The sequence below is a fragment of the Diabrotica undecimpunctata genome, chromosome 1 (assembly GCF_040954645.1).
Source record: "Diabrotica undecimpunctata isolate CICGRU chromosome 1, icDiaUnde3, whole genome shotgun sequence".
Taxonomy (NCBI): domain Eukaryota; kingdom Metazoa; phylum Arthropoda; class Insecta; order Coleoptera; family Chrysomelidae; genus Diabrotica; species Diabrotica undecimpunctata.
The window spans coordinates 66188999-66216934 of NC_092803.1; the positions used below are offsets into that span (position 1 = coordinate 66188999).

Below are 27936 nucleotides of genomic sequence, written 5' to 3' on the forward strand. Positions count from 1 at the left end.
AGACTGTAGATTAAAATGTCAACATTGTAGTATTGTAGTCTTTTTGTCCTTTTTCCTTCTTCCTTGTCTCCTGTAGTGTACATATATCATTCCTGTGCCGCAGTTCTTCTATGATTTGTTTTTCTCTATTGCTTAATGACTTTATATTCCTCTTTGTTACAATGAGGTTAATTTTCATTTTCCAACCTGTAGTTCTTTCCTTTGCATGGTTAGTTATCTTTGAATCAGTCTGTGAGTATGTCTTATTTTTTACCACATATAAGTTACTGGTCTCACCCTCCTCCCTTGTCAGTGCTTGAAACCGGGCAACATAAACGCTAAGCTACTCAATCTGTCCAATGTCCACAGAAGCGTTAAAAAAATCATATGTATAATATACCAAAATTGTTTTTAGACATGAAAGTGCCCTTGCGTGAAGACAAGATGCTCGAGGGATTCTTACCTTTTTGCAAGAACTTCAAAGAACTAGATTTCAAAGAAGATATCGATGATCCAAAAATCGAAAGACTGGTTAGAATGAAACGTATAATTAAGATAAGCTTGTGGTTGACTGATCTAGATGTAAATGGCAATAAATTGATATTGAAGTAAGTATAGAAATTTTTTTCATTCATGATACGGCATAAGTAAAGTGATGAGATATGGATAAGCAAATCACATCTTGGTCACTATGAGAATACAGTAGAGGAAGGGGAAGACCTTCGAGAACATCTAGTGAAAATCTTAAAAACATGCTGGAACTAATTGTATGATAATAACACTGGATAGAGACCAGTAGAAGAAACAAGAGGAGGCCTTTGTCCAAACATGGGTGAATAACACTTAATAGATAGAGGTATTAAGTACTTGTCGACATGGTCATAGATTCGTGACCAAATCAAAGTATATATAACGAAGAAAGCGCAGCCTGAGAGTTCATCAAGAAGGACTCCTACTAGCATACTCTCCGTTATCATATTTCCATCAGGAATTTCAGAAAGTTGTGTAATTTTTATTTTTGTTATTTATTTAAGAACTTGTCAAAAAATATTTATTAGCAAATTTTCGAAGTAGTTAAATTTTATTTTCTCTTTTAGGAATGAAGTGAACGGTGAGACTGTATTTGAACCAGTATGTATACAACCGGATCCAACAAATGACTTGCTCGAAGAAATGAAATCCTTTAGTATAGCAGACAGAGTTGAGAACGTAGCTAAAAAGAGTAAGTCGATTTACAAATATAATATTCTTATTATCCATTTCATTGCCGAACTCACTTCTTTTAAATATTTCTAATATAAAAGGAAAGACAGTTTAGATTCGATTTCACGTACAGTGCGTTTGTGTATCCGCTTAAACGTATTTCATCCTAAAAGGAATCTTCGGAGCGGCTATTCACAAACGCTCTGAACATGAAAAAAATCTTTCCTGTCGTAGTAGAAGCAACACTAAAATGGCTTCGATATGGACGCAATAGCGACATCTAATGATAAATCACGAAACGAAATCCGAAGGTTTCTAATTGTCGAAACCAAATTCAGATTTCTGCTTTAATCTGTGCCTTCCAAGAATTGCAAGGCAAAACAGACTTTGATAAAGATGTAATTAGAGACATAGGGAATCTAAAATTGCATTCCACAACATATCTCCTCAACTAAGCAAAAATCCTTAGCGAATTGGTTTCTAGTACTCATAAAGAGTATACCGATATAAAAGGAAAGACAGTTAAGATTTGATTTCACGTACAGTGCGTTTGTGTATCCGCTTATACGTATTTCATCCTAAAAGGAATCTTCGGAGCGGATATTCACAAACGCTCTGAACGTGAAAACAATCTTTCCTGTCGTAGTAGAAGCAACACTAAAAAGGCTTCGATATGGACGCAATAGCGACATCTAATGATAAATCACGAAACGAAATCCGAAGATTTCCACAGGAATCTCACAATCTCCGAAGATCACCACACGAACTGTTTTCGACAATTAGAAATCTTCGGATTTCGTTTCGTGATTTTTAATATATTTTATTTTGAAGACATTATATATTCCCTATGGACATTTTTTAGAGTCTAAGTTAACAAGATGTTTTCGAGGGACAATATAGGCCACAATTTTGGTGAATTTTTCTCTGTTTTGGGTGTTATCCAGTAAACCTTTACAGTCCAAGCTTGTGTAATCTTGTATGTTCTTAAGTAAGGAGCATTGTCTGCGTCCTGGTCCGCGTCTACCTTCGAACTTACCTCTTAAGGTGAGCTGAAGAAAGTTGTATTTGTTGTTGCATACCAAAATATACAGTTTTCCGTTTCTTTACGATTTCGACGAATTCTCGTTTTCTGCCCATTTGTTCGTTAATTGAATTTGAACGTTAGTTAATCGCTCCAGTTAATTATCCAAGGAAAGATTCAGAGCAAACGAAGCGTGGGGGGACGACGTTTGGCTGCGCAATTTAAGAGACTGGTTCCAGTGTACATCTAACCAATTATTTAGAGCAACATTCCTTGATATACCCACATTTTAAATGCTTCTAGTTAGTTCAGCCTGTTAACTTTTAGCTACCATGTTTCAATTTCCCACAAAAGTGTATAATATATGTAGCGCTTCATAAAGTCGTTTCATATTTCCATAAGTTATCTATCGGTTAGGAAGCTTCTCACTTTTAAGAAGTTTGCTGTGGCCATTTAAATCCGAGTTCCAATTTCTAATTCAGGATTCAGATCGTCGCCGATCCAGCTACACAAGTATTTGAACTTAGAAATTTTGATTATCTCTTATCGTTCCTATTCAGGTTTTTACCACCAATAAGTAGTGGTTACAAATCCTCATAAATCACTGGAATTGTAACTGGAATCAACCAATATTAATTTATTTATCAATGTTCCTTTTACAGTTATACCATCTTCTGAACGTTCAACTGTGTCCAATGCACAGCTTTGTCTGACTCTACCTTTAGTTAGTACATATTTTGCTTGTTTTAGCTGTATGTCTCTACCTGGTGTCCGAATTGAATATTTATTATATAATATAATATTTAACATTCTAAATGAATGCACAAAAAATGAGACAGTTAAATGCTTTGGCATAACCTCATCATCATCAGTGGTACTACAGCTCGTTATGAACCAAAGCCTTCTTCAGAACAATTCTACATTCGCCCCTGTCAGGCAACTCTTCTCCATGATTAAACGCCAATAGATTTTAAATCATTCTCTAGGTTGTCTTGATACCTGAGTCTCGCTCTTCCTCTGACTCGTTGTTCCATCGGCCCTACTCCGTAAAAAACTGTTGCACGCTCCTCTCGCCTGATTACATACCCTATCCATCTAAGGCGTGTTACCTTAATGAATTTTACAATGTCAGGTTCTTCAAAACTTCTATACAACTCAACGTTGTAATGCCTGCGCCACAAACCTTGCTCTCTTATTCCTGAAATACAATATCAGAAGAAGAGTAAAACAAAATGATTGAGGCAGGGTCCGCTATAAAATCTAGAAAAAAAAATACCTAAACACCCAAATACTACAAAGAATGGGAGTCACAACAACTATAGTAGAAGAATTTTTCTCAAATTTTTCTACTCATCGGCAGGTCCCCGATAAAGTTACTTAAGAGATAACGGTACACGTGGCGGTGGTCAGTAGTAAGTATAATACACTTGACTAAACCAAGAAAGTGTTTATTGGGAAAATTTCCGGAAATTTTTGGAAAAAAAAATGTGGAATTTCAGGTATCTTCTTAGCGTTCTGTCATTGCAGAATGAGAGAACGGACTAGATCTTCGAAGCTCTTGGATTTGAGTTTTGACGATGCGACCAGTTTTGCCGATGTATACGTGACCACAAGAACAAGGGATGGAATATACACCACAAGAAGAGTGTTGCAAATCTTTGAGAAGACGCAAACATTGTGAAGTTTTCCTGTGTGATCGAAAAGTGGTCTTGATACCTTCTTTGTCAAGGATCTTGCGCTTATTATATATGCGACCGAGCGAATATATATAGAAGGAAGGAAGACAGATGGAGAATCAACTAGATTTACGTATATTTGTAGGAGGATTTAGATGTCGATGAGTAATCTTGTATAATCTTCGACATCGTCTATTCGATAGAAGTCTCTTGATCTTGGAGTTTAAACTTGGACGACGCGATTAGTTAATTCTGACTCTAGTCGTCAAGTTTCCGAATTCATTTAAATAAAATATTATAACGTAAGATTGACAATATATTTTAGGTTTAGAAAAGAAAGCTGGCATCCTCAAACCTCAAGGATCTTTAGAAAAGTCTAGAGAAGAACGGGAGTTAATGAATAACAATCCAATAGAGACTGTTCCCAGTGCCAACTTCAACAATACACCTATTAAACCGGAAGTCACCAAAAACAAACGAGGAAAACAGAACGTAGCTTTGCAGTCAATATTTAAAAAGATAGAAGAAAGAAAAGAAGAAAGTAGTAAACAGGTATGATTAAACTACATTTTTGTATTTAATCTAGAATAAAATAATATTTATATTTTAGGTTAAGTTCATCGTCGAGGATTCCGAAAAGGAAAAATTGGTCAAATTTGATTCAGTTCCCGCTCAAGCAAAAACCCCACAACAGCAATCCCAGAACCAAGCCTTTAACTCGCCATTACGAAGCCAAAACTTCAATAAAAATCTTCCTGCCTTCCCGATGCAACCTCCAACCCAACCGGATTACCTCACTACCCTTAGAAACATGCCAAATATGCAAATGAACGACAGCAACTACCAGTACCAGAAAAAGGATCCTGGAATACCGAATATGGGCGTTCAGATAATGCCGCCGTATCAGAACATGCACTCCAACAAGAACGTTCCGCTGAATATGAACCAGATAAACCAGAAACCTATGGGATATCAACAGCAGAACTCGTTTACGCCCTCAACTCCTTTCCAAAACGTGTCTTTTCCACCATCCCATCCGTTTAATACATGGAAAAGAGAGGAGGTACCACCGATGCCGAATCAAAGTTGGTGGCAGAATAATCAGCAGTCCCAGCAGAATTATCGATCGGATTTCCAGTTGAATTTTCCTCCTTATTCGAACCCTGTGTCTTCGAATTATATGAATCAAGGTAACTACCATCTCTTTTTTTATTAATATTGTTTTGATACATTAGTTAGGTTAGGTTTATACTCCAGTATTATTATTACAAGCGTTTTCAATCATTGGGCGAAGCAAATTGTTAAACGGCGACCAAGAGCAAATAAGAGAAGTAGAAGCAGACCTCAAACCAGATGGACTAATGATATCAAGCGATCGGCGGGACATGAATGGATGCGAAAAACCACGAACAGAAATGTAAGGACTCACCTAAGTGAGGCTTACATCAGACGATCAAATTAGAATAGCTGATGATAATTATTATTACGCTACGTTTATCTACCTTGTTAACTAGATATAAGGTCCGAATGTAATTAGGTCATGATTTTTTTCTTACTATATTGAATTTCATCCATTAGACTGTAACGAAATAGGTTTGCCTACCACATAGGGTATTGCTGTAAGGGGTTGAAAATTGCTACAGAAGTTACTGGGGGTGGAGGTAGGGCAAGCAAAATAAACGATACTTATGCGAACGGCACTCAGGGTTTATTTGGAGTAGCTGGGTCGTGGAAAGGGAATTGGATTGGGGCAACTACAAAAATGAAACAAAGGGGTGCTTACATGAATCTCCTGGAACAAATGGACAAACAAAACAACAAGAAAGACCTCTAGCTATTTAAAATAAGGACGCCGCTTCGAGGTGTCAAATTATAACGATTACAACAACTAGTTGTAACTATTGAAATAATTATTAGAAATGCAAAATATATATTTTTAAATTAAACTCAAAAAAGGTTTGGAAACTTTTTTTTCTAAATAAATTAAAAAATGTTTTAGAAAAATAAATCAAACATTTATTGTTGTCTCAAAACAAACAGTTACAAAAATAAATGGTACAAAATACTATATTAATAGTTATAAAGATTTATACCAAAAATAGCAAAGAAAACTTACATGTCATTATCCGTTTACAACCTCTGTTTACAAGTGGGAATTGCTACAAAACTTACAAAAAAATTGTTATAAATAAAGAAATATCTTTAAAATGAAACTATTCATAAAGAGTTCTTTAAAAAACCAAACCAAATTAATGTCAAAAATAATAAAACGAGCTGTCGTATGTCAACATTAAATTTAAAACAGAACAATTTAAATGACAGCTAACCACGCCCTAAGACATATATTTTTAATTATTACAAATTCTTTACAAATCCTTATGAAAGCAATTATTATTATTAGAAAAAAATGTCTATCTGTACTTTAACATTTAAAACAAAACAGTTACCTTAATTTCACAAAAAAAGTGCAATAAAACTTCTGGGGTTAGAACTGGAATTACTAAAATTTCTGGGGGTAGAACTGGGGTTAAACTCTCTGCCACACGAACAAAAGGACTGCTTCTACGGTCTGGAACGACGACCAGGGACAAACAAAACGAGGATGGAAACAACGATTCTTTCAAAGCTCACTTAAAACTTTAAACTGTAACTATTAACTTCACACGGCTACACATTTTTCCATGAAAAAATTACGAAAAACGAAGATATTACAAATTTGAAGAAAAATTTGAACTAAATGCCGGAAGCAGTTGTCTCTGACAACACCTCAGCGAGGGTGAGTAAACTCTTAAAAATCCTACGCTTAACTCGGTGATCTTGGTATAAACAAAACACTAAACGGGAATATTTATTTAAAACGCAGTATCGAGCAGCTTAACAATTAAAGAATACCGAGGAAATAACCATCTGTGAAATAATAAACAAACTCTAAAATGGTTTATTTTAACTCGGCGACGCTAAGAGGAATTGAAAGAATTCGGTATTTTAATAGGAATAGGAAATGAAATACACTAAAAATATTCTTTGGCGTTTTAATACATCTACGAGGGGATTTCAATATATATCAAGGAATTTAAAAATGCTACAAGACGACAAGTAAGATTGTATTATTAACTTTGTTTTGTAAAATAGTTGTTTCCCACTATTTTTTTTTTATTTTTATCCTCTAGAAGCTTTCCGTATTTGTCACATGAATTCTTTGATATGTTGAGAGGTAGTCTATTTAAAGAATCATTTTGGAATCCTAAAAAAACTCCGTAATCTTTTTAGCTGATGTAATTTTCCTTGCAGTACCGCCAATTTTAACTTACTACTTAGACTTTTGTTTTGATTACGGTATAGCTGGTACACACCGTTTCATTGAACTTAAGAAATAGGCACAATATGTTGAAATCGTTTAAATCAGTTTGAACACAACTTTGATTACTCTTTTTCTGAAATACCTACAGCCTTATCCAATCCTGTACATCTTTAATCGTCTATAATATGTAACCATATTGTGTGTCTTTCTTCAGTAGTTGCTGTTTTTGGCTGGTCTCTACATGGATCATCTTCAACCGATGTGTTCTTACTGTTGGTAACGAAGGAACCTACACTTTATGCACGTTTACACCAATTTTGAGTGAATGTTTGTTGACCATGAACCTTAAAAAATGCAAATTTTAGGACGCAAAAGATTTCAATGATAGGCTTTAGCGGTCGATGTTTTGTAAAGGTACATTATTATAGGGGATTTTGTTCTTATTAGTTGTAGGTTTAAGTCAAGTATTCAAAGTGCAAAAACCTATATAGGTATATAGGGTCAGACCACAACCCAGTCGTTATCAAACTCAAACATAAACTAAAAACAATAAGCCGAAAGAAACAAAAAAAAAATGAAATATTGAAGCACTTTGTAACAAAAACAAAAATAACAACTAAACTTAACGATGAACTGAAAAAAAACAAATGTAACAACAGATAGAGAAGTAGAAGATGCATGATGAAGCATAAAAATAAGATAGTCGGAGTACAAAGAGAAGAACTAAAGAATGAAGAAAGTGAGCAACGGAAAAAATGGATGATGGATGATTTTGAGACTTATAGAGGACAAAAGAAAACACAAAAACAATACACAACGAATGTTATGCAAACAAATCCAAAGGACCATCGATATATAAAAATTAAAGAAGCAAAGGAAAAGTGGATAAACGAAATGTGTGACGACTCAACTTCCATAAACAATTAAAAGAAACCTTATACAATAACAAAAATATAATATAACTATTCGAACTCTGATAACAACAGAAGGATAATTATAAAAAAAAGGCGAACAGATAAAAATGGGAGGAATTTATAACAAAATTATTCCCGGGTAGGCGATAGAATGTGTATTGGTACTAGTTGGACGGGTGTAGTGTCGCTGTCACTGTACACAAAAGAGGGTAAAGCTACTGGACCAGATGATGTGCCAATCGAATTATTAAAACTCATCGATGAAGATGTTATTGATGTAATGGTTGAACTCTTTAATCTAATATATCAAACTGCCACAATCCCCAGACAATGGCTGCAATCGACCTTTGTAGCAATTCCCAAAAAGCCAACAACTTGCTCAGATCACAGAACAATAGCTTTAAGGAGTCACACACTTAAAACATTTTTGAAAATAATTCACAGCAGAGTTGTTAAAACTCTTGAATATGAAGTTAGTGACACATAATTTGGCTTTAGAAATGGTATGAGTACAAGAGATTGCTTTGTTCAGCTTGAATGTGCTGGCTCAGAGATGCATAGACATGAATCAGGACATGTACTTATGTTTTGTAGACTTTGAAAAGGCATTTGATGAGGTTCCACATAAAAAACTTGTAGATATATTAAAAAGCAAAAATATTGACAGTCGTGATATGAAAATTATATCTAATTTATATTGGAATCAAACTGTCAAGGTAAGAGTTGACAATCAGTACACCCGAAATATCAAAATACAGAGAGGAGTCCGCCAGGGTTGCGTGCTGTCTGTTGCGGTATTTCAAAAAGAGCTATCAGACTCAATAGAAGGTATATCTATCAATGCAGAAGTTTTGAATAACTTACGTTTTGCAGACTATACAGTAATAATGACGGATAACAACAATGATTTACAGAACGTAATGCAACGCCTTAATGAACGCTGTCATGAGTACGGACTGAAGATAAATTTAAAGAAAACTGAATGCATGATCATGACTAAATCTGCACATGCAAATATCCAACTGACTATTGAAGATACTGCAATTGAGAGTGTTAATAACTATAAATACTTAGGAACATGGATAACATCAGATGTAGACCAAACCAAAGAAATTAGGACAAGCATTGAAATAGCACGTGCATCATTCATTAAACTTAAAAAGTTTCTTTGTTGTCGGGATATAAGGTTAGAACTACGCCTGAGAATGCTTCGATGTTACGTGTTCTCTACTCTTCTTTATGGCTTGGAAGCGTGGACACGAAAACAAGTCCATCTGAATAAGTTGGCCGCCTTTGAATTTTGGTGTTACAGAAGAATCCTACGAATATCATGGATTCAAATAATGTCAAACGTGGAAGTAACTAGAAGAATAGGAAATGAGGCGGAATATTAACTATCAAAAGACGAAAAATTGAGTACTTAGGACATGTGTCCGCAAAAATACGCATTATTGCAACTTATTATGCAAGGCAAAATCCGAGGAAAGCGAAATGTGGGAAGACGAAGAATATCCTGGCTTAAGAACTTAAGGGAATGGTTTGAATGCAGTAGTGCAGAACTTTTTAGAGCGGCAGTCAACAGAGTCCGCATAGCCATGATGATTTCCAACCTTCTATAGAAGATGGAACTTAAAGAAGAAGAAGTGTCGCTCTGAAATTAAATTCCAATCTTGAGTGGTTTCAAGTGTAATACGCATACAAAATAGTGCAAAGTGTAATTAAAAACCTTTATGTAAGTAAATAATCAGTTATATGTTTTTGAACTGTATTAATAAATTAATAATTAGTTTTAATGGCCCTACGGATAAAAGTGAAACTTCTAAGTGGTCGAAACGAGTTGAAATTTTTGCGCTGGACGGGTGATTAAGAATGATATAACAATAATAATTATCAACAAAAACAATAGGTCTGTTATTCAGGTTTTGGTAAAACTATACAGAATTATAAAAGCTCAATTTATTTGTTGTTTTGATATTGATTTTATTTGTATTTACAAGCGGTAGAAGTCGAAACTGGTTAGTATCGAGAACTGGTAAGATTTAACTGTTGAGGTGGGTGCGGCTCTTGTCGCGATCCGTAACCGTTACAAATATTTATATTTATTAATACTTTAATTATTTGAATAAGAAGAAAGATGGCGCATGTTGATGAAGATGGTAAAAGAAAAAGCAAAGAGGAGATAGACATATTTAGCAGGAGCAGAAAAGTGAACCGAACACCAGACAGGTCGAAACCATCAACGAATGAAACCAGCAGCCAGAACGAAATGATAGAACTAATGAGACAATTAGCAAGCGATAATAAAAAGAAAAACAAGGACCTGGAAGATATAAAAAATACAATGGGTAATATGATTGAGGAACTAAAAGAAATTAGGAAGGAAAATAGTGAATACAAATTGCAAATGAAAGAAATAATAAGAGAAAATGAAAATCTAAAGAAAGAAATGACTACGATGAAACAAAAAATAGATAAAATAGAAATAACCTTGGAAGCATGTCAGAAAGAAAAGAAGAAGAAAAAACACCTAATAATGAGAGGCTTACCAATAGACACAATAGAAGCAGAGCAACTAGAGAACTTCATAGAAACAAAAATGGGAGTAAAATCAGAAATAAATAGGGTACAAAAGATAAATGAAACAATGTGTGTTATCGAATGTAAAAAATTCGAAGATAAAATGAAAATACTGAAAGCCAACGGTAAACTAATGAACTATAAGCAACATAGAGTATATATAGAATGTGACTTGACATTAAAAGAGATAGAAATACGAAGAAATCTTAGGAAGATAGCAGCAGATGAAAAGACTAATGGGAAAAGGACAAAAATTTGATATGGTTTCATAGTTATTGAAGGCATTAAGTGGAAATGGAATCAAAAAAACAAGCCGGATAGAAAAAGTAACATACACAACCAACTTGTTCAAAAAACTAGCTGAAGAAAACACAATGACGGACCAAAAAACAAAACAGGCACAGAACAGGGACATGGCCAGATCTAAAGATAGTAGCACAGACGGAAGGAAAAACAAATTGAAGTACAACCTAAACACAGAAAAGAACAAAACAATTTTGAAAATGGCATCATGGAATGTAAGAGGTATAAATGGGAAGGAAATAGAACCGGGGGAAGAAATTAGAGATAAGAACATTGAAATAGTAGCTATAACAGAGACAAAGAAAAAAGGAAGAGCATCAATAATATTAGAAAACGGAATGTTACTAATATACAGTGGAGTGGAAGAAACGAAAAGAGCCTCAGGCAGGAGTATCGTGCATGATAAAGAAGGACAGTATCAACAAAGTAAAAAATTGGATATATTACAACGAACGTATACTAAGACTAGACATAGATATGGATACAGAGGAAACCAATACAAACCTAATCATATGCTATAGACCAGGTGAAGACGAAACAAAAAACTGAAAGAAAAACGAAGTAATAAATGATTGTACAGAGAAAATTGTGATCACAGGAGACATGAACAGTAGAGCGGGGAAAGAATCAGAAAAATGGAACAAGGTCATAGGACCTTATGGGGAGGAAAAAATAAACAAAAATGGAAAATTACTACTCGAATTCTGTCTAGACAATAACCTGGTGATTATGAACACACACTTCCAACATAAAAGGATACACAAGATCACAAGAGAAGTCAAATCAAGAGACGAACAATCAATTATAGACTATACTATAGTGCAAAAACAAAGAAGAACTGGATAAGAGACGTAAGTGTGAAAAGGAGTTATGAACTTGGTAGTGACCACTATCTACTAGAAACCAAATTCAAAAGCAAAAGAAAAGAAATAAAAAGAAATGAGAACATAAACCGAAAACACAAAAATGCTATGATAAAAATAGCTAAATCAATATGTGGAACTACAAGAAATAACAACAAAGGGAAACGAACATCTTGGTGGAACGATGAAGTGAAAAGAGAAATAAAAGAAAAGAAGAAATTATGGAAAGAATACATACAAGACAAAACACAACAAAAATATAAAAATTATAAGAGACAAACAATAAAAGTTAAAGAGATATTTAAGAAAGAGAAAAAGAAAAGCTGGGAAAAATTCGGAGAAAAAATGGAAGAAAACAGCACTGACCACTGAAAAACCTAAGAAGCGACAAAGAAACGAAACTGAAACAAATAATGAAAAAGGAAGGAACAATAATAAACGACGATAAGACAATAATGGAAAGATGGAAGGAACATTTCCAGCTGATACTGGAAGCGAATACAATAAAGAAGGAAAGCCACATCAAGAGAGTAGGCATGAGAAACACGGAAAATCCAGAAAGTGTAGAAAAAGAAGAACTGGAAGAAGCAATAAGAAAGATAAAGATTGGAAAAGCACCAGGAAGCGATGAAGTAGCACCAGAAATTATGAAATATATAGGAGTAAAAGCAAAAGAACAATTTTTATACATATATAACCTAATATGGAAGAGAAAAGTAATACCCAGAGAATGGACAAATGCAGTAATTATACCTTTATACAAGAAAGGAAACACAATAGGCTGTAAGAACTATAGAGGTATATCACTACTATGTGCACCAGCAAAAGTATACGAAACCATAATAGAAAGGAAAATCAGAAAAGAAATAGAACATAAATTAGAGGACGTACAAAGTGGATTCAGGAAAGGACACAACACACAAGACCATATATTTACCATGTAACAAGTAATAGAAAAAGCCTTAAAGAAAAATAGAGAAATATATCTTTATAGACATGGAAAAAGCATTCGACTCAGTCAAAAGAAAAGATGTATGGGAAAGCCTAAAGAAGAAGCAAGTAAGTGACGAACTGATAGAAGCAACAAATAGTATATACATGAAAACAACAAATACAGTAAGAATGTTAAATATACAGTCAGAACCATTTGAAACAACTCAAGGAGTTAGACAGGGGGGAAGTCTCAGCCCAGTGCTATTCATAAATGTAACAGATGAGATAGTGAAAGAATGTAAGAAAACATTCAAAAAATACTGCATCGGTTGGAACAGAATGCAAATGATAAACGCTGAGATGTGTATATTTGCAGACGATATAGTATTAATTGCGGAAACAGCAGAAAAACTGAAATAAAACTTAGAGAAATGGAACTTAGAAGCAAGCAAATACAACTTAAACGTAAACAAAGAGAAGACTCAGATAATGAAAATATCAAGGAAACAAGGGACGGAAGATCAAATAAAAGTAATGATAGACCAACAAAAAAAAAATATAGACAAATTCATACAAATATTTAGGAACAGTAATCAACAACAAAGGAGACATCGAGGACGATCTTAACAACAGAATGGAAAACAGGAAAACTATTCCAAACACTAAATAGAGGATTCCTTAATAACAAAGAAATATCAACAAAGACCAAGATGACAATATACAAAACAATATATAGACCTACAGTGACATATGGAGCGGAAAATTGGATATTAAACAAAAGACATCAGAGCAGAATTCAGGCAGCCGAGATGACATACCTCAGAAGAACGATCGGAGTAAAAAGAATATATCAGTTCTTTTTACTCCGATCGTTATTCTGAGGTATGTCATCAGAAATGAGGAAATAAGAGAAAGACTCAAAATCAAACCGATACTTGACACAATCAAGGAGAAAAAAATGGCATGGTTCGGACATCTAACCCGGATTATAACAATAATAGACAAGTAAAAAGAGTGACGGACCCCAAACCAGTAGGGAAGAACAGAAGAGAAAGACCCATTAAAGAATGGAACAGTGACATCTCGCAGATACTGCAGAGTAAGGGTAAGACTTGGCAGGAAGCAACACAGATGGCATCCGATAGGAAGGAATGGAGAAAGTTCGTTAAGAGCTAGGACACCTCAGAAGATTGTAAAATATTGTAATTAAATGAATTGTATTATAAACGACCCAACACCGAAAGGTACAAATGGGTCTACTGATTAAGTAAGTAAGTATTCCCGGATAACAGACCAGAATAGCATAAGATGTCGACGCCACGTTGGAAACAGAAGGAGCTTTAATCATGGACACAGAAGTTAAACATGTGATAAAATGTGCAAAGAACAGCAAAGTTTGTGGATCAGTCGAAATAAAAAAAAGATGTTCTAAAACTACTGGATAATAACAATGTAAACTACTGATACATCTTTTTATAAAACTACTGAAACATCTATGAAAGTGACGTAATATCAAAGAAATGGCTAAAATCAGAATTTATAACTATATTAAAGAAGGCTAACTTCCGCAAATGCGACGAATTTAGGCTCATTAGCTTAATGAGTAACTTAATTCTTGAAGACCATACAGAATAATATCTATAGAAAGTGTGAAATAGATGTAAGTGACTCTTAATTTCGATTTAGAAAGGTCTTGAGGATACGAAATGCTCCTTTTGCAACACAAATGCTAATTAAAAAATGCCTTAATTATCAGAAAAAAGTATATCTGTGATTCATAGATTACGAGAAGTTTCATGATAGGGTACAGCTTGTTAAATTATTAAATAAATTACAGAAGCTGAAGCTAGACGGAAAATACCTTCGCCTAATTCAAAGCTTTTATTGGAACCAAGAGGCATCATTACCAAGATATTACGAAATTACCACTATTGGTAGTAATAACAACTATTAACACAAGAAGGATCTCATACCTAGCCAATATAATAAAAAATAAACTAAATTAATTTTACTATATATTTAAAAAGACAAAATTTTAAATATTTTCTACATTTAGAGAAACATAATAAACTTACTGGTGAATGTAATATTAAAATGTTTTGTTCTGAACTAGAAATTTTTAATGAAGAATTAAGAGACGATAATTAACTACTATTTATTGTATTGCATTTTATTTTATTCATTTTAATCGTTTACATGTTATTTTTTTAGGTCTTACAAACAAACCGAACAATCAAAATAATACCAGCGATGTATTTGGATCCCCTTGGAGTAGTTATTTGGGTAATTTCATGAGCGAAGGAAACACCATGAACAACATAAATTTCGACAACAACGCTAGCCAAGGAATGTCTACAATGTCTGTGAGACAAGCTATGTTGAAGGAGGCCAATTTGCCGGGAGCTCCTGTGGGTCCACCTGGAAGCGGGGGGCCTATAAGCAGGCTGCCCAATATCAGTCAGGTGTGTAGAAAATTAAAATATTTAACAAGGTTCTGAAACTACTTTCTCGTGGGATTTCTAATTTAAATATTATATTATAACCTAGTTGTTTGATATTAGGTTATGTTCTTTCAAAATTGACATACTTGGCCTCGATCTTGTAGACAAAATATGTATTGTTCATTCGTTTAGCAAATTCCCATCTGTAAACATGAGCACGTGTTGATATTCGCCGTCTCATTCGTCAAGAGGCTATTAAATATAATTTATTGCCTTAAGCCAGACAGATTCTCATGTTACAGATCCAAACTTGCCAGCATATTTAAATTCAAATTGTATCGTGTTGATTTTTAAGTTAATATATTGTGTTATATTTATCTTATAGTTATTGTTAAGTTATTTACTAGTCGTGATATTTTTTAGAGTTTAGTTTAATTGTGATTTAATGAATAAATTTCAAAAAAGTCTTACACTAATAGTTTCAAAAGTAAATATTTTAAAAAATCATATGATACACATCAGTACGACCCTGTTTGGCTTTCGCGTGCTTCTGTTGACAATTGGGAATATGTATAGGGCTGAACAAATCTGAGGGTGGTGTTTTTACCCTAGAAATATCAAATTCTGACTGTTTTGTGTATTATTTTGTGTTATATGTTTGTGTAATTTGTATCGTAATTGTGATTGTGTAACAAAGTTGTACAACGTAGATTTGTGTTTTGTTTATTGTGTATAAAAGACTTTAGGTGATGTTTTTCGACCTTCTGTTACTCCTCTATTATTGGTATATTCTTTTTGTTGACTTCTTTTAGTATTGACAACCAAAGACTGCTACATTATACTGCTGATTTGCTACACTTTTTTCTTCGTTAATGCTCGTTTATCCTGACACTCAGTGGTCTATCTCTTCCAAATAGAAATTGCTGCATTCACAGGGTGTTTTATAGATGCAGTTTTTATCTTTCTTGTGCGTTGTCGGGTTTGGTTTTGTACAGAATAGATTCCATGGTGTTAGTTGTTTTGAATTTTGTTGTAATGTTGTGTTTGTTTCGTATCCTTTTCAGTTTTTCTGTTAAGCCCTTTACATATGGTATTCTTGAAACGTCAAATATTAGTTAGTTAAATATGTAATTTTCATTACAACCAATAATTGTGGCTTAATCCCATATAAACATTATTTAAATGAAAATATTTCCTTGGTTATTTGTTCATTTATAATTTATTAATTTCCCATGGTAATCAATTAGTTTTGCCTTACGCTTATTTTTTACCTTATGCTTTATATATAAAGCAAATATGTCTATTATCATCCATAGTGTAATGTGATATGTCGTATGTCGCTATAGCTTTTGGTAGTCTCTTTGTTTGTTTTTTTCCATCTACTACCCTTTTATTTGCTATGTCGCATGTTAGGATTCGATCAGATATTTATTTTGTACTCAGCCTGAGGCCTTCTGTAAGTCAATATATCAAAATTGGTCTTATGGTAAATTCTAATTAGTTTAAATAATTCTAGTTAAATAGTTCTCTTTCCTTCAATTGAATTGTATTACGAATTGTATTACTGTAAATTGTATTACGAATTTCGCTTATATTTATTATTTCAGTATTGGTAATTTTCTTAGGTCTAGTCCGTTTTTTGGGTGGTGATGTTAGAGGTGTATTAGTTTTTACGGCCTGAAAGATAGAACACACAGTTGAAATATGTAAATTTAAAACTACAGCTACACGCTAAAATGAGAATTTATATCAAGCATCTACATAAACATTTAAAAAATACATTACATTCTTCTCTAACAACAGTAAACGGTAGAATTGGGACGTTATTATTACGTTCCTGTTCAAAATAATGAATTAAAGAAGCTACCATTTCTTTACAACGACTATTTCACTTCACTTCTTATGTGTAATTTTGGAATAAAATCACACTAATTTTGTTCCAAAAATAACTGAGTTTAATCCATAGTAGATATAAAAAACCAATCTGAAGTTGCAACACCGCAACTGCCAAATCACTGTTACCAATTGATGTCAAAATATTTCCTTCGTTCGATCGCAGTTAAAGTGTGATTCAGACAAGTGTGCTTCATAAAAACGCTTTGGTGTATTTTACTTTTTACAAGTTTACATTAATAGAAATCTTCAAATTTTATTTCTACACGTATATGTTAAAATATGTCTAGTGCTTTTAATTCCATAGTCCAGTCGTCAAGAGAGTTGACCACTAAAAATCATACGAACAAGCTGAATTTTACCGAGAATATTAATTTTGGGACCCCAAAAAAGATGCAAAAAAGTTTACCACTTTTACCCCCGGGCTTTCCCCTAAAACCCCCCTCGTACGAGGGTAAAAACACAAAAAAATCGATTTACCAAGAACCTATACACTGTGGAAAAAATGTTTCAAATTAAAATATAGCTGAGATAATTTTAAACAAAAATGTTTATTAGTACTTTTTGTGTAGAATGAACCCTTCTCCCAGAAAAAACGCTTGAAGCGACCGTTGATTTTAATGTCAGTTCGGTGCGCGAAATCAATGTTCAATAAAATTTGTATCAGCTCGACGGTAAAAATTCGATATCTTTTCTTCCAAGTGTCACATCGACAAAAATCAAGATGCGTTTGAAAGGTAAAGAGCGCAGCTTTCGTATGTAGTTTTTGTATTTTGCCGCGAATAAACGCAGGTTTTATAAAGGTGTTAAATAAATAAATGTGGCGCGATTTTTGCCATTTTTTAAGATTCTCGTGAGATCGATAAAATTGAACACTTTCATTGACCAGTCGTAGTTCCATTTTTGGAGATCAATCTTTAAAACCTATGACATGAAATTTTAATTTTGAGTTGTGGCAACAAATATGAGACATTTGCAATATGAATAAAAAACGCAGAACTTTTATTTTTACACGTATATAATAAAATATGTATAGTGGTTGTAATTCCAGTGTACTTGACAAAAAGATTCTAAGAAGGAACAGACCTACGACTTAAATATTTTGTGTTGGTATCCTGTGACGTCACTTACTACGACGCCGGATGATGTGCATCGGGATTTATACTGTACCAACTGTGTATATATATAGTCATAAACATAAAATATAGTTTACTGTGTTATTATATTATCAATACTAATTCTGTATTCTCGTTATTATAGCCTCCACCGCAGGAACCGTCCTTCTTCCAAAACCAAAACAACACCCCTGGCTATTCTCTGTTCAACAACAGCTGGACGCCCAACCTGCCAGGCCAACTAAGAAACAACAAACCCTCCGAGAACAATACCCTCAATCACTTGCCGCAGCAATCGCTCTTTAGCGGCCAGGGCCCCAAATCCTTGGCACAATTGCTCGAACAGCAGAGCCAGTTGTCGAAGAACGACTTATAGGTTATTAGCAGCACGAAGGTAACTTGCGAGAGAGAGATTCTTAACTTTACTAAAACGGGAGAAAATTTGACTTGAGACAATATTTCGATACCCAAGAGCAATAAACGAAGACCAAACGAAAGGGTGTAAAAAATATTTTAGACAAAAGAGTTTTTCTTTCGAATTTTATTAAGGTAACCGTTTTTTAAATAAGGGTTAACAGGATATTGAGAATATCTTAACAAGACGAGTCTAATAGGGCGAGGTATTTAATTTTCCATCTAATAAATAAACTTTGACATATATGTTATCTATTTTTGAAAATGGACACTACAGAAGAAGAGACTAAATTTGACGAAAGGTAAAGTAAACCTAATTTATTGGTTGATGGCTTCTTGTATTACGTGTTTTGTTCATATCCACTAAAATACTCTACTGTAGCTGTGGTGACCTCCGTAAAAGCAAAAAAAGCTATACTTATTTTCTGTAATTGAGTTCTCTATAATAGTAGTTACTTTGTTCACATCTGCAGCGCTTCTCAAATGTGGTAAATGGGGCAAATGTGGCAGTGGCCGTATATGTAGGAGAGACAATATTTTTAAACAGTAAATAAGAGAAAAAATTTGTCGAGACGTTGAGAAAATACCTAGAATTCAGGAAAAGCAGAAGCAGAAAATAGAGAACATAATGGAAAAAAATGTCATAGTTTAAATTGGTTTTGACATATTGAACTGCATAATACTGAAAAGAAGGGCCGAGGACAATTTGAGTGTGGTTATCCCGTTATATTCCGTGCGTACTAAATGAATTTTTATAGCTATCAACTAATATTAGATACATATAGAAAAACAAAGTTCACTTTTAGACCTTTTCGTCTGTAGTTTTCACCAATATTTATATTAAAACACGATAAATTCGATTTATTAGCTAGTTTTAATTATATAAAATACTCTAAATTGAACTTAGTAATATTTTTTACTAGAAAAACTAGAGAGTTTATTGTTATATTCGACTAATACCACTCAGTGCAGATTTACGTAACTACAATCGCACCTAACTAGTACCGTGCGAACCAGTTGCAACACTGTTGTACTATCTACGACTTATGTCGGTGAAAACATGTATTACGACTCTACTCAGACGTAAATTTAAAGTCAAAGTCAACTTTAATTTTTAACCTTTTTTTGCAAAAAATTTGTGGCTGACATGGGACTTGAACCAACTATCACTATCCCACTCACATCGTAGTGGGCGCTGACAGTCCGCTGAGATCCCGAGCCCACGCACGTAATATAAAGCATATAAAAATAATTTTCGACACTCGTTGATGAAAGTACTACGTGCTATGTAGAAGATAGAAGCACATATATTCCCCAATTCTTGTTTAAACATTAATATTTTTTTACAAGTTCTTTATACACAAACTTCTCATGTCGGAGGTGGCTATCAGCACAGCTATATTTCATTAGCCGCCACTCTGCAAAGATCTAATGAGGTGCAGTTCTACTATTTCCTCAGGTTTCTTTCCTTTCTTTTGCCTTTTATCATTTCATGCAGAATGAGTCTAAAGATATCGTCATATTTTTCTATTCTAATAATCAGTCCATTAAATCTTTAAAAAAAATCTGTAACCTCTCTGACTATGACTGTCTTTTGTACATAAGACGAGAACCAAACTTCTAACTGGTTGATTATGAAGACTCTGATTAACTAATCTTAGTAGAAACAGGTACAATTCGATGTTGAAGTAATTGTAGATTGTGAGTTACATAATTTTATTTTATTTGAGCACAGTTCTTCTTGGAGTGCCGTCTCCCTACGGAGGTTGGCAAACATAATGGCTATTTTTATATTTGAACTTGCTACTCTAAACAAATCAATCGATCTGCACTGATACCAATCACGTAGATTCTTCAACCAAGAATTCTGCCTTCGGCCACCAGATCTTCTTCCTTGAATCACTCCCTGTATTATGAGTCTCAAAATTTCATACTTTGGTCCCCTCATCAGGTTGCTTAGGTATTACATTTTTCTTCTTTTATAGTGGTGATTACTTTTGTTTCTTTACCAACCCTCTCCAGTACTTCTTTATTTGTAATTCTATCAGTCCATTATATTTTTGATATATTTAATACTGTGCGGTATAACCAAAGTTCGAAAGCCTCGATTTTTTTAAATTGCATTTATTTAATGTCCAAGTCTCAGCTCCATATAGTAATATTGAAAATATATAGCATCAAATGGTACGTTGTCTAATTTCCAAATTAAGACTTCTGCTTAAGTTTTAGATTAGATGGTGTAAGTCTTCTATGCTCGTTGTAACGATCACAGTGTCATCTACATATCGTAAGTTGTTAATTAATTTTTCGTTAACGGTATAATTAATATTATATTCAATTTCAACTATAATACTTTGGTTCCAATATGTTTGGTACAGTTGCAAACTACGTTGCTAAGTTACATTTTGTGTTAAAATTACAAGTTTAAAAACTGACCACTTTGCTATGTCTTAGTCGCTATGTGCAAGTTCGGAAGAGCTAAATCTAGTGTCATAGATCAGCGAGATTATTAGTACTTTTAATATATTACTCGTATGTAAACTTCAAATAACCTGATCTAAACTTGTTTATTTAATACAATAATTATTATAATTTCTATCAATATTTTAACTTCGAAAAATTTTTAATGGATTTTTATTTGTGAAAATGGTTAAGTCTATTATTTACGTTTAGATTTCACCATTTGAACATTAAAATATACTATTTTTCATAGAAAAATGCGTGCACGTCATTCAAGATTTACGACGTCAGAATCCTACAGCGTTGCCTAAACATCAGAATAGTTAGTAAGTGAGGAATTTTTAAAATGTCAACTATTTGTCAAACTATTATATTAAAAGTAAATACATTTAGTTTTAAGATTACTGCAACACACTAAAATACATAAGAAAACATTTTAATACAAAATTATATATTCTAAATTTTAAACTTACCACTTTTAGAGCATTAATAATAAAAACGTCCCGCCATTATTACTTGTTCAAAATAATCTATCTTATATGAAAGCTTATCAGCTTTCTACAGACTATTTAGTTGTTTTTGCATAGCACAATCACAATACACAACAATAATTAGTTTTTAAAGCTATTAATCTAAATTTAATATGTATTTATAAATACAATTTATTAATATATAATATATTTTGATCAAATTGTGTAAGGAATCAAAACATAAACAAAATTCTTACTCTAAAAAAGCGGCAACACTTTAAACAATTTTACCACACGCTGAACTGTCAAAAAATTTGAAGTATTTCCGTATCAGTTGCGTACAATTGTCTAATATATTTAATTAAAATTATTATTTTGTAGAATATTAGACTTAAAGAGTTATTCAATAAAATTTATATTATTAATAATAACAAATGTTTTTGGTTATTTAATAAATATAATTCTAAAGTTCCCACTATAATGATGATTACATTTATCTGATTATTATACCATGTTGACACCTATGAAAGATCGAGCAGTTCCGTATGGTTTTCGTATTATTGGCAGTGTTAGGAAAATTTGAACTCTACGTTGACGTTCTGGAAATTTTAAATATAAATGACGTCACTTTATATAAATTGTGACGTGCACGCATTTTTATATGAAAAATACTATGTATGGGTTATTAAAAGGTAAACATTTTGGAAGAGCGACACCTAGTGTCATAGATCGGCGAATTTTTTAGTAAACTGCAAATACAGTGACTTAAACTTGTTTATTTAATACAAAAATTATTGGAATTTATATTAGTAATCCACTTTTCCCTTTGCATTAATTTTTGCTTATCATTTGGAAACGAATAGACCTTGAATTAACCATTTCTTGTTGTATTTTTACAATTTATAGTACAACATTTGCGAAATCACATTTTCTTCAATGATACTACTTATCAAATGTGCTAATAAAAATGTAAGGTTTCGTCGCTTCACGCACATTATTGTTTCTCGTATCCCCTCCAAGTACTTACCCACAGCGAATACGTGGTGAAAGCGAAATATGTAATTTTACGTAACGCGTAATAAGCTATCGGAACTGAGGACTGTATAGAGAGAATGTATGTGATTCTGACGTGAAAGCGTCGCGAGTGATTGTCCCAGGGACGAGAAAGCGTCTTGTTACTATCAAGAACAGACAACTATATGAATACTTATATATAATAAAGGGGGACAATTAATGATCTTTTTTAATGCCTTCTAGTTTGTAAATTCAAATGTTTGTAAATGCTTTTTATAATCGACTATTAAAACTTAAAAGTAGAACGATAAAAAATACAGGTGTATAGCTCGAATTGTTTCTTCATAGCCATAAAAGGAATTTTAATCTAGATTACTTATGCACAAATTAGCACTTTAAGTATTAGGTTAATAAAAGAAGGTATATGCAGGTGTGAGAGGGTCGACTCAAATTATTTGTTTTGCGACGACGGGTTGGCGCCAATATATGAAAGGGTCTACTCATATTGTTTTTTCTTAAGCTTGACCTAAATTAGCGACGGGTAAGAGTTTGGCGATTCACATAGGTATTGTGTAAATAATATATACAAAAAAGGGTCATTGAAGTAATAAATTTGAGTGATTTATGAGATAATAATCTTATACAAGACATTTAGCCAAAACTCAACCTTTTTTTAAGCGAGTTAAGTAAATATAATGAAGGAAACATAGTACAGAGCTGGATTATGTTTGTCGAGAAATAAATATATACGGAGCAGTATTCATCATCAATTAGCCTATATTTGTCGACTGCTGAAAGTAAGCCATCCGTAAAATTTTCCACCCATTTCTATCTCTACTTCTGGCATTCAATTTGTGGTAATGAGCTTTATATCATCCGTCTGTCTAGTCGGTGGTCGTCCTCTACTTCGTCTTGGTCGTCATTCCACAATCCTTATGGTCCATCTATTAATCTAGCAACATGTCCGGCACAAGCCCATTTAGCCATGGCTTTTCTTTCAACTGTATCTTTAACTCCTATTCTTCTTCTTATTTCTAGGTTTGGTACTTTATCTGTGATGGTAATACCTAACATTGATCTTTCCATAGCGTGTTGTGTAACTCGTATTTTATTTTTTTTTTGTCAGAGTTAGTATTTTTACACCATATATAAGAACCGGTAAATCACATTGGTTAAAAACCTTTCTTTTTAAACAAACTGGAATATTACACTAGAAAATGTTGTTCAATATACCAAAGGCAGCCCATGTGAAACCTATCCTTCTTTGTATGCTATGGCTTTCAATCTGAATTTTATCGCTGACTACAAGATTGGTCACAAATTTTGTCTTTGAGGTGGTAATTTTAAGTCTAATTGTTTTTGACGCTTTGTCTAATGATAAGTACAGTCTGCTACAGCTTATCGTGGAAGGCAAGATTGAAGGTAGAAGAGGTTTGGACAGAAAGAAGAAATCCTGGCTGAGAAACTTGAGAGAATTGTTTCAAATACCAGAAGCTGCGAACATAATACATGCGACACAAAACAGAGAAACCTATCGTTTGATGGTCGCCAACCTTCGGTAGAAGACGGCACATAAAGAAGAATGAGAATTTAGAGGAAATTCTGGACGTTTAGGGTCATTGATATAAATTTTATCTCCGTCGACATCGTTCCGTCTTACTACACTAGTACCCTATTTTTTACTTACACATTTTGGCAATATCGGCTTTAAAATAAAATTTTGTCAAACTTATGTGTTCCTCCTTGTACATATAAACAAGACAACGTGTTGGTGTTTTGGGGTTCGAAACAGTCAGAAACGTCCGGAAATCGTTTGCGGAGAATTGACTGTTAAAAACTAGTAACTAATCTCGCCAGCGCACAACATTAATCCCGAATCGATCCGAAATGTATTCAAAACTAGTCAGGGACTGTCTCCGCGAACAAAATTAATAATGGTGATAAAACGCAGTCCTGTCGAACCCCTCTCTTGATCGCTATATTTTCTGTAGGAGTGTTTACCTTTGCAGTCGGAGTTTTGATTTTAATATGGTGTAGATATAATTCATATATCACCATTCTTCAATTTTAGCAGTACTATCAGTTTCCCGTGTCGTACCCTATAAAAAGCTTTCTTGAAATAACATTACCATCATGTAAAATCTTTGGTATTGTAATAAAGGTGGACCTAATAAACTGGTATTACATAATAAATAAGCTTGTAAAGGTGGTAATAAACGTCAACCATTCTTGGGGAATTAATCCAGTTTTGTAAATTTTTGCTTTTAATTAACTCATTTTTCGCGAGTATTTCATCTGGACCTACTGATTTTATACACAAACTTTGAGTGGACAAACTAATAGAACAACTCCAGACACAAGATTTTCTTTAAAATTTTGGAAGATATTATTAAAGAGGGTCATGTAAAATGTAGTGCATATACATATGTACAAGCTACATTCTTCCTTCAAGTTCTATTTACTTTCACTTGAAAGTCCTTTTTATGTGAAGGATCAGCCTATAATAAAATTAAAGTGTAAAGTAAAGTAAAGTAAATTCAAAAATGTCCGCAAAATTGGTTTGTTACAACCGTGTTGCAACTGATCGCATTTATTTACTTATATTTTGATAACATAGAAGTTTGTTCTATCACAACCATATTCGAGATTATATAGAGAGTACGAACGAATTTTTAAAACTTTTTATCAATTTTCTAAACACTTAGCAATAAACAACAAATAATTATGAAATCTTTAATTTTATCACAAAAATATTTTTAAGTCTTAAGCGGTCCTTAGACTATCAATATGATCTGCAATATACAGGGTGTCACAAACATTCACTAACGTTAGTCATACATAAATTAACCAACGGTTTTTAGGGATGAAAATAAGTTGATATGCTGTAACTTAGTTATATGCAGAAGTGTCGGGACCGATTTAAGATTCTTTATTTCTTTCTATGTGTAATCTATATGTACTGTGTTTATGTGTCTTTTGACCAGCACTGGCGGTACAGGTATATTATATTATATAGTAAAGAGATTAAAATATACTTTTTCTTTACGTCATTGGTAAAAGAGGACGAATAAAGTACAAAACATTTTTGCATTTATATTGTGTTTATGTAGTAAAATAATTTTATGAGAAAGTTTTTGGTCAATTATGTTCTGTGTTGAAACGGCAGTCTTTAATAAACTCTTCTATTTCTTTGACTATTAAATCTTTATCGATTTCTGGCGTCCATCGTGGCGTTTCGTATTATTTAAAAACAGCAATTTAAAATTTTTTAATTTTAGAAAAATGTCCTTTTTCTTTCCTCAGTAAATTGAAGGAAAAGTGTATCTGTGTCGCTAGTAGCTATTTTCCAAAATATTTCGTAAAAGCCGTTTTACATATTTCAAATATACTGCTTAAAGATAAATTTAGGTGTGCGAGGACAAAGCAAATAATCTCATTTTTAAAAATGAAAAAACTTATTTATATTTGGGCGTAAACAAGGAATATTAAGAAAGCAAATAAAATAAATGGCATACATAAAAAAAATTAAAGATAAATGTTATAGGATGAAAATATTGAGAGGCAGAACAAAAGTTTTTGTAATAATAAAAAAAAAGAAAAAAATAATGGCTTTCCACAAAAAAATATTTTGTATGTTCACTTCAGAGCAGCTACAGTCTCAAACAGAAATGTACAATAAGAGACATTTGTACTTACCTTGCGTGCATTTATATGAAAAACACTGGCGAGCATAAAATTAGGGTCACCTCGTCATTTGAGTTTATTTTAGAAATTATTCTTTTTTAACTATTTTCGGTTGTAACATAGTTTAGTAATAGATTGCTTGAAAAAAAATTTTTTGTGGCTGTTTCAATAAGCGTTTGAGATAAAAAGAGCCTCTTAAACAATTATCAGCATAGTTTTTGTGTCTGTGGTTTTAAAATAAATTGGAAATTGTTTGTGTAGTACTTCACTGTCAGTGTATTCAAATGAGCATAAGTTCTGTTATAGCGGCGTTAAGTGAATGGACAGTTAGGAGGAGACTTCATGCTGCTGGTTTATTTTCTCGAAAAAGAGTAACGGGACCGCCTTTCCCGTGAACATCGAGTTGCCAGATATAATTTTGCACGAGAATACTTGGCTTGGGCAATACAAAATTGGAGTCGTGTATAGTTTTCGATGAATCGAAATTCTGTCTTATTGGCTCAGACAAACGTGTAAGAGTGTGGCGACATCTAGGCGAGAGATCTCCTGAAGCATGTGTTGCCGAGAGACTTCCATTTGGTAGGGGGTCAGTTATAGCATGGGGAGGCATATTATTTGACGCTCGTACGGAGTTAGTTTTTATCGAGAATGGGACATTGACTGCGCTTAGGTACTTGACACAAATTCTAGAAGACAATGTTTTACCGTTTATGATTATTCATGGAGACGACAACATGTATGGATGATAATGCACGGCCCCACACTGCACGGATAGTTACTATCTTGATGAGGTTCAAATCACACGATTTGTTTGGCCTGCTCGCACTCCAGATATCAATTCCATAGAACACGTTTGGGATGACATGAAGAGATGTTTAAGAAGTCATGTGCCGGCCTCTAGAAATTCAAGAGAGCTTCGCGAGATATTGTTGCAGGAATGGAACAATCTTCCGCAGAATGTGATCGAAAATCTGAAACATGCCCCGTCACTAGGAGAAGGGAATACTCGGTACTAAAGTTCTTCAAATTTCTCTTATTTCAACAAAAATCACATCAAATTAAAATTGTTCGTTTTCTATATTTAGTATATCGATGAAAAATTCTTCCTTTTCATTACTTTCAATACACTTTGAAGGACAAAAACGTTTTCTTTAAGCAATTCGTTAGTAAACTATGTTACAACTGAAAATAGTTAAAAAAGAATAATAATTTTTAAAATAAATTCAAATTACGGGGTAACCCTAATTTTATGCTCGGTAGTGTATAACATCAATAAATATGATTTTTTTTATTTACAAACTCGTATCAGCCTATTTGGCTATTAGCGAAAAAATATTAATATCCATATAATAGTACAACAATCAAATTTTGTATACATAGTTTATTGCTTTTAAATATTGCATAATCACTTTGACACGTCACTTTAAAAATAGTTCTTTCAAATTCTCCGGGATTCTGAATTCACCTGTTTCTGCAATGTGTAACGGGCACTACACTAGGTGTTATATATACATAACACTCCGGTTGGAGATCTCGTGTTATCAGATGTCCATGCGTAAGGCGACAATAACCAAGCCGCAGTCGCGTGATGATCACCTGAGAAAAATGATTGGTAGAACTATCAGACCATGGTTGAAATGTTGGTTTTATCTTAAGTAATTTCGCCTATTTTTTG

At 33.2% G+C, this 27936-nt stretch overlaps 1 protein-coding gene across 1 annotated transcript in view; it reads left to right on the top strand.

Moving 5' to 3' along the window:
• Window positions 1–27673, top strand: part of LOC140450275 (nonsense-mediated mRNA decay factor SMG7-like) — a 44113-nt gene extending 16440 nt beyond the window's left edge. Inside the window, exons 7-12 of the mRNA XM_072543805.1 lie at window positions 395–587; window positions 1077–1201; window positions 4205–4431; window positions 4490–5069; window positions 14982–15232; window positions 18365–27673. Of these exons, the coding sequence (XP_072399906.1) occupies window positions 395–587; window positions 1077–1201; window positions 4205–4431; window positions 4490–5069; window positions 14982–15232; window positions 18365–18595 (1607 nt within the window). The 3' untranslated portion in view covers window positions 18596–27673. The remainder of the gene's footprint in view (window positions 1–394; window positions 588–1076; window positions 1202–4204; window positions 4432–4489; window positions 5070–14981; window positions 15233–18364) is intronic.
• Window positions 27674–27936: the final 263 nt, after the last annotated feature.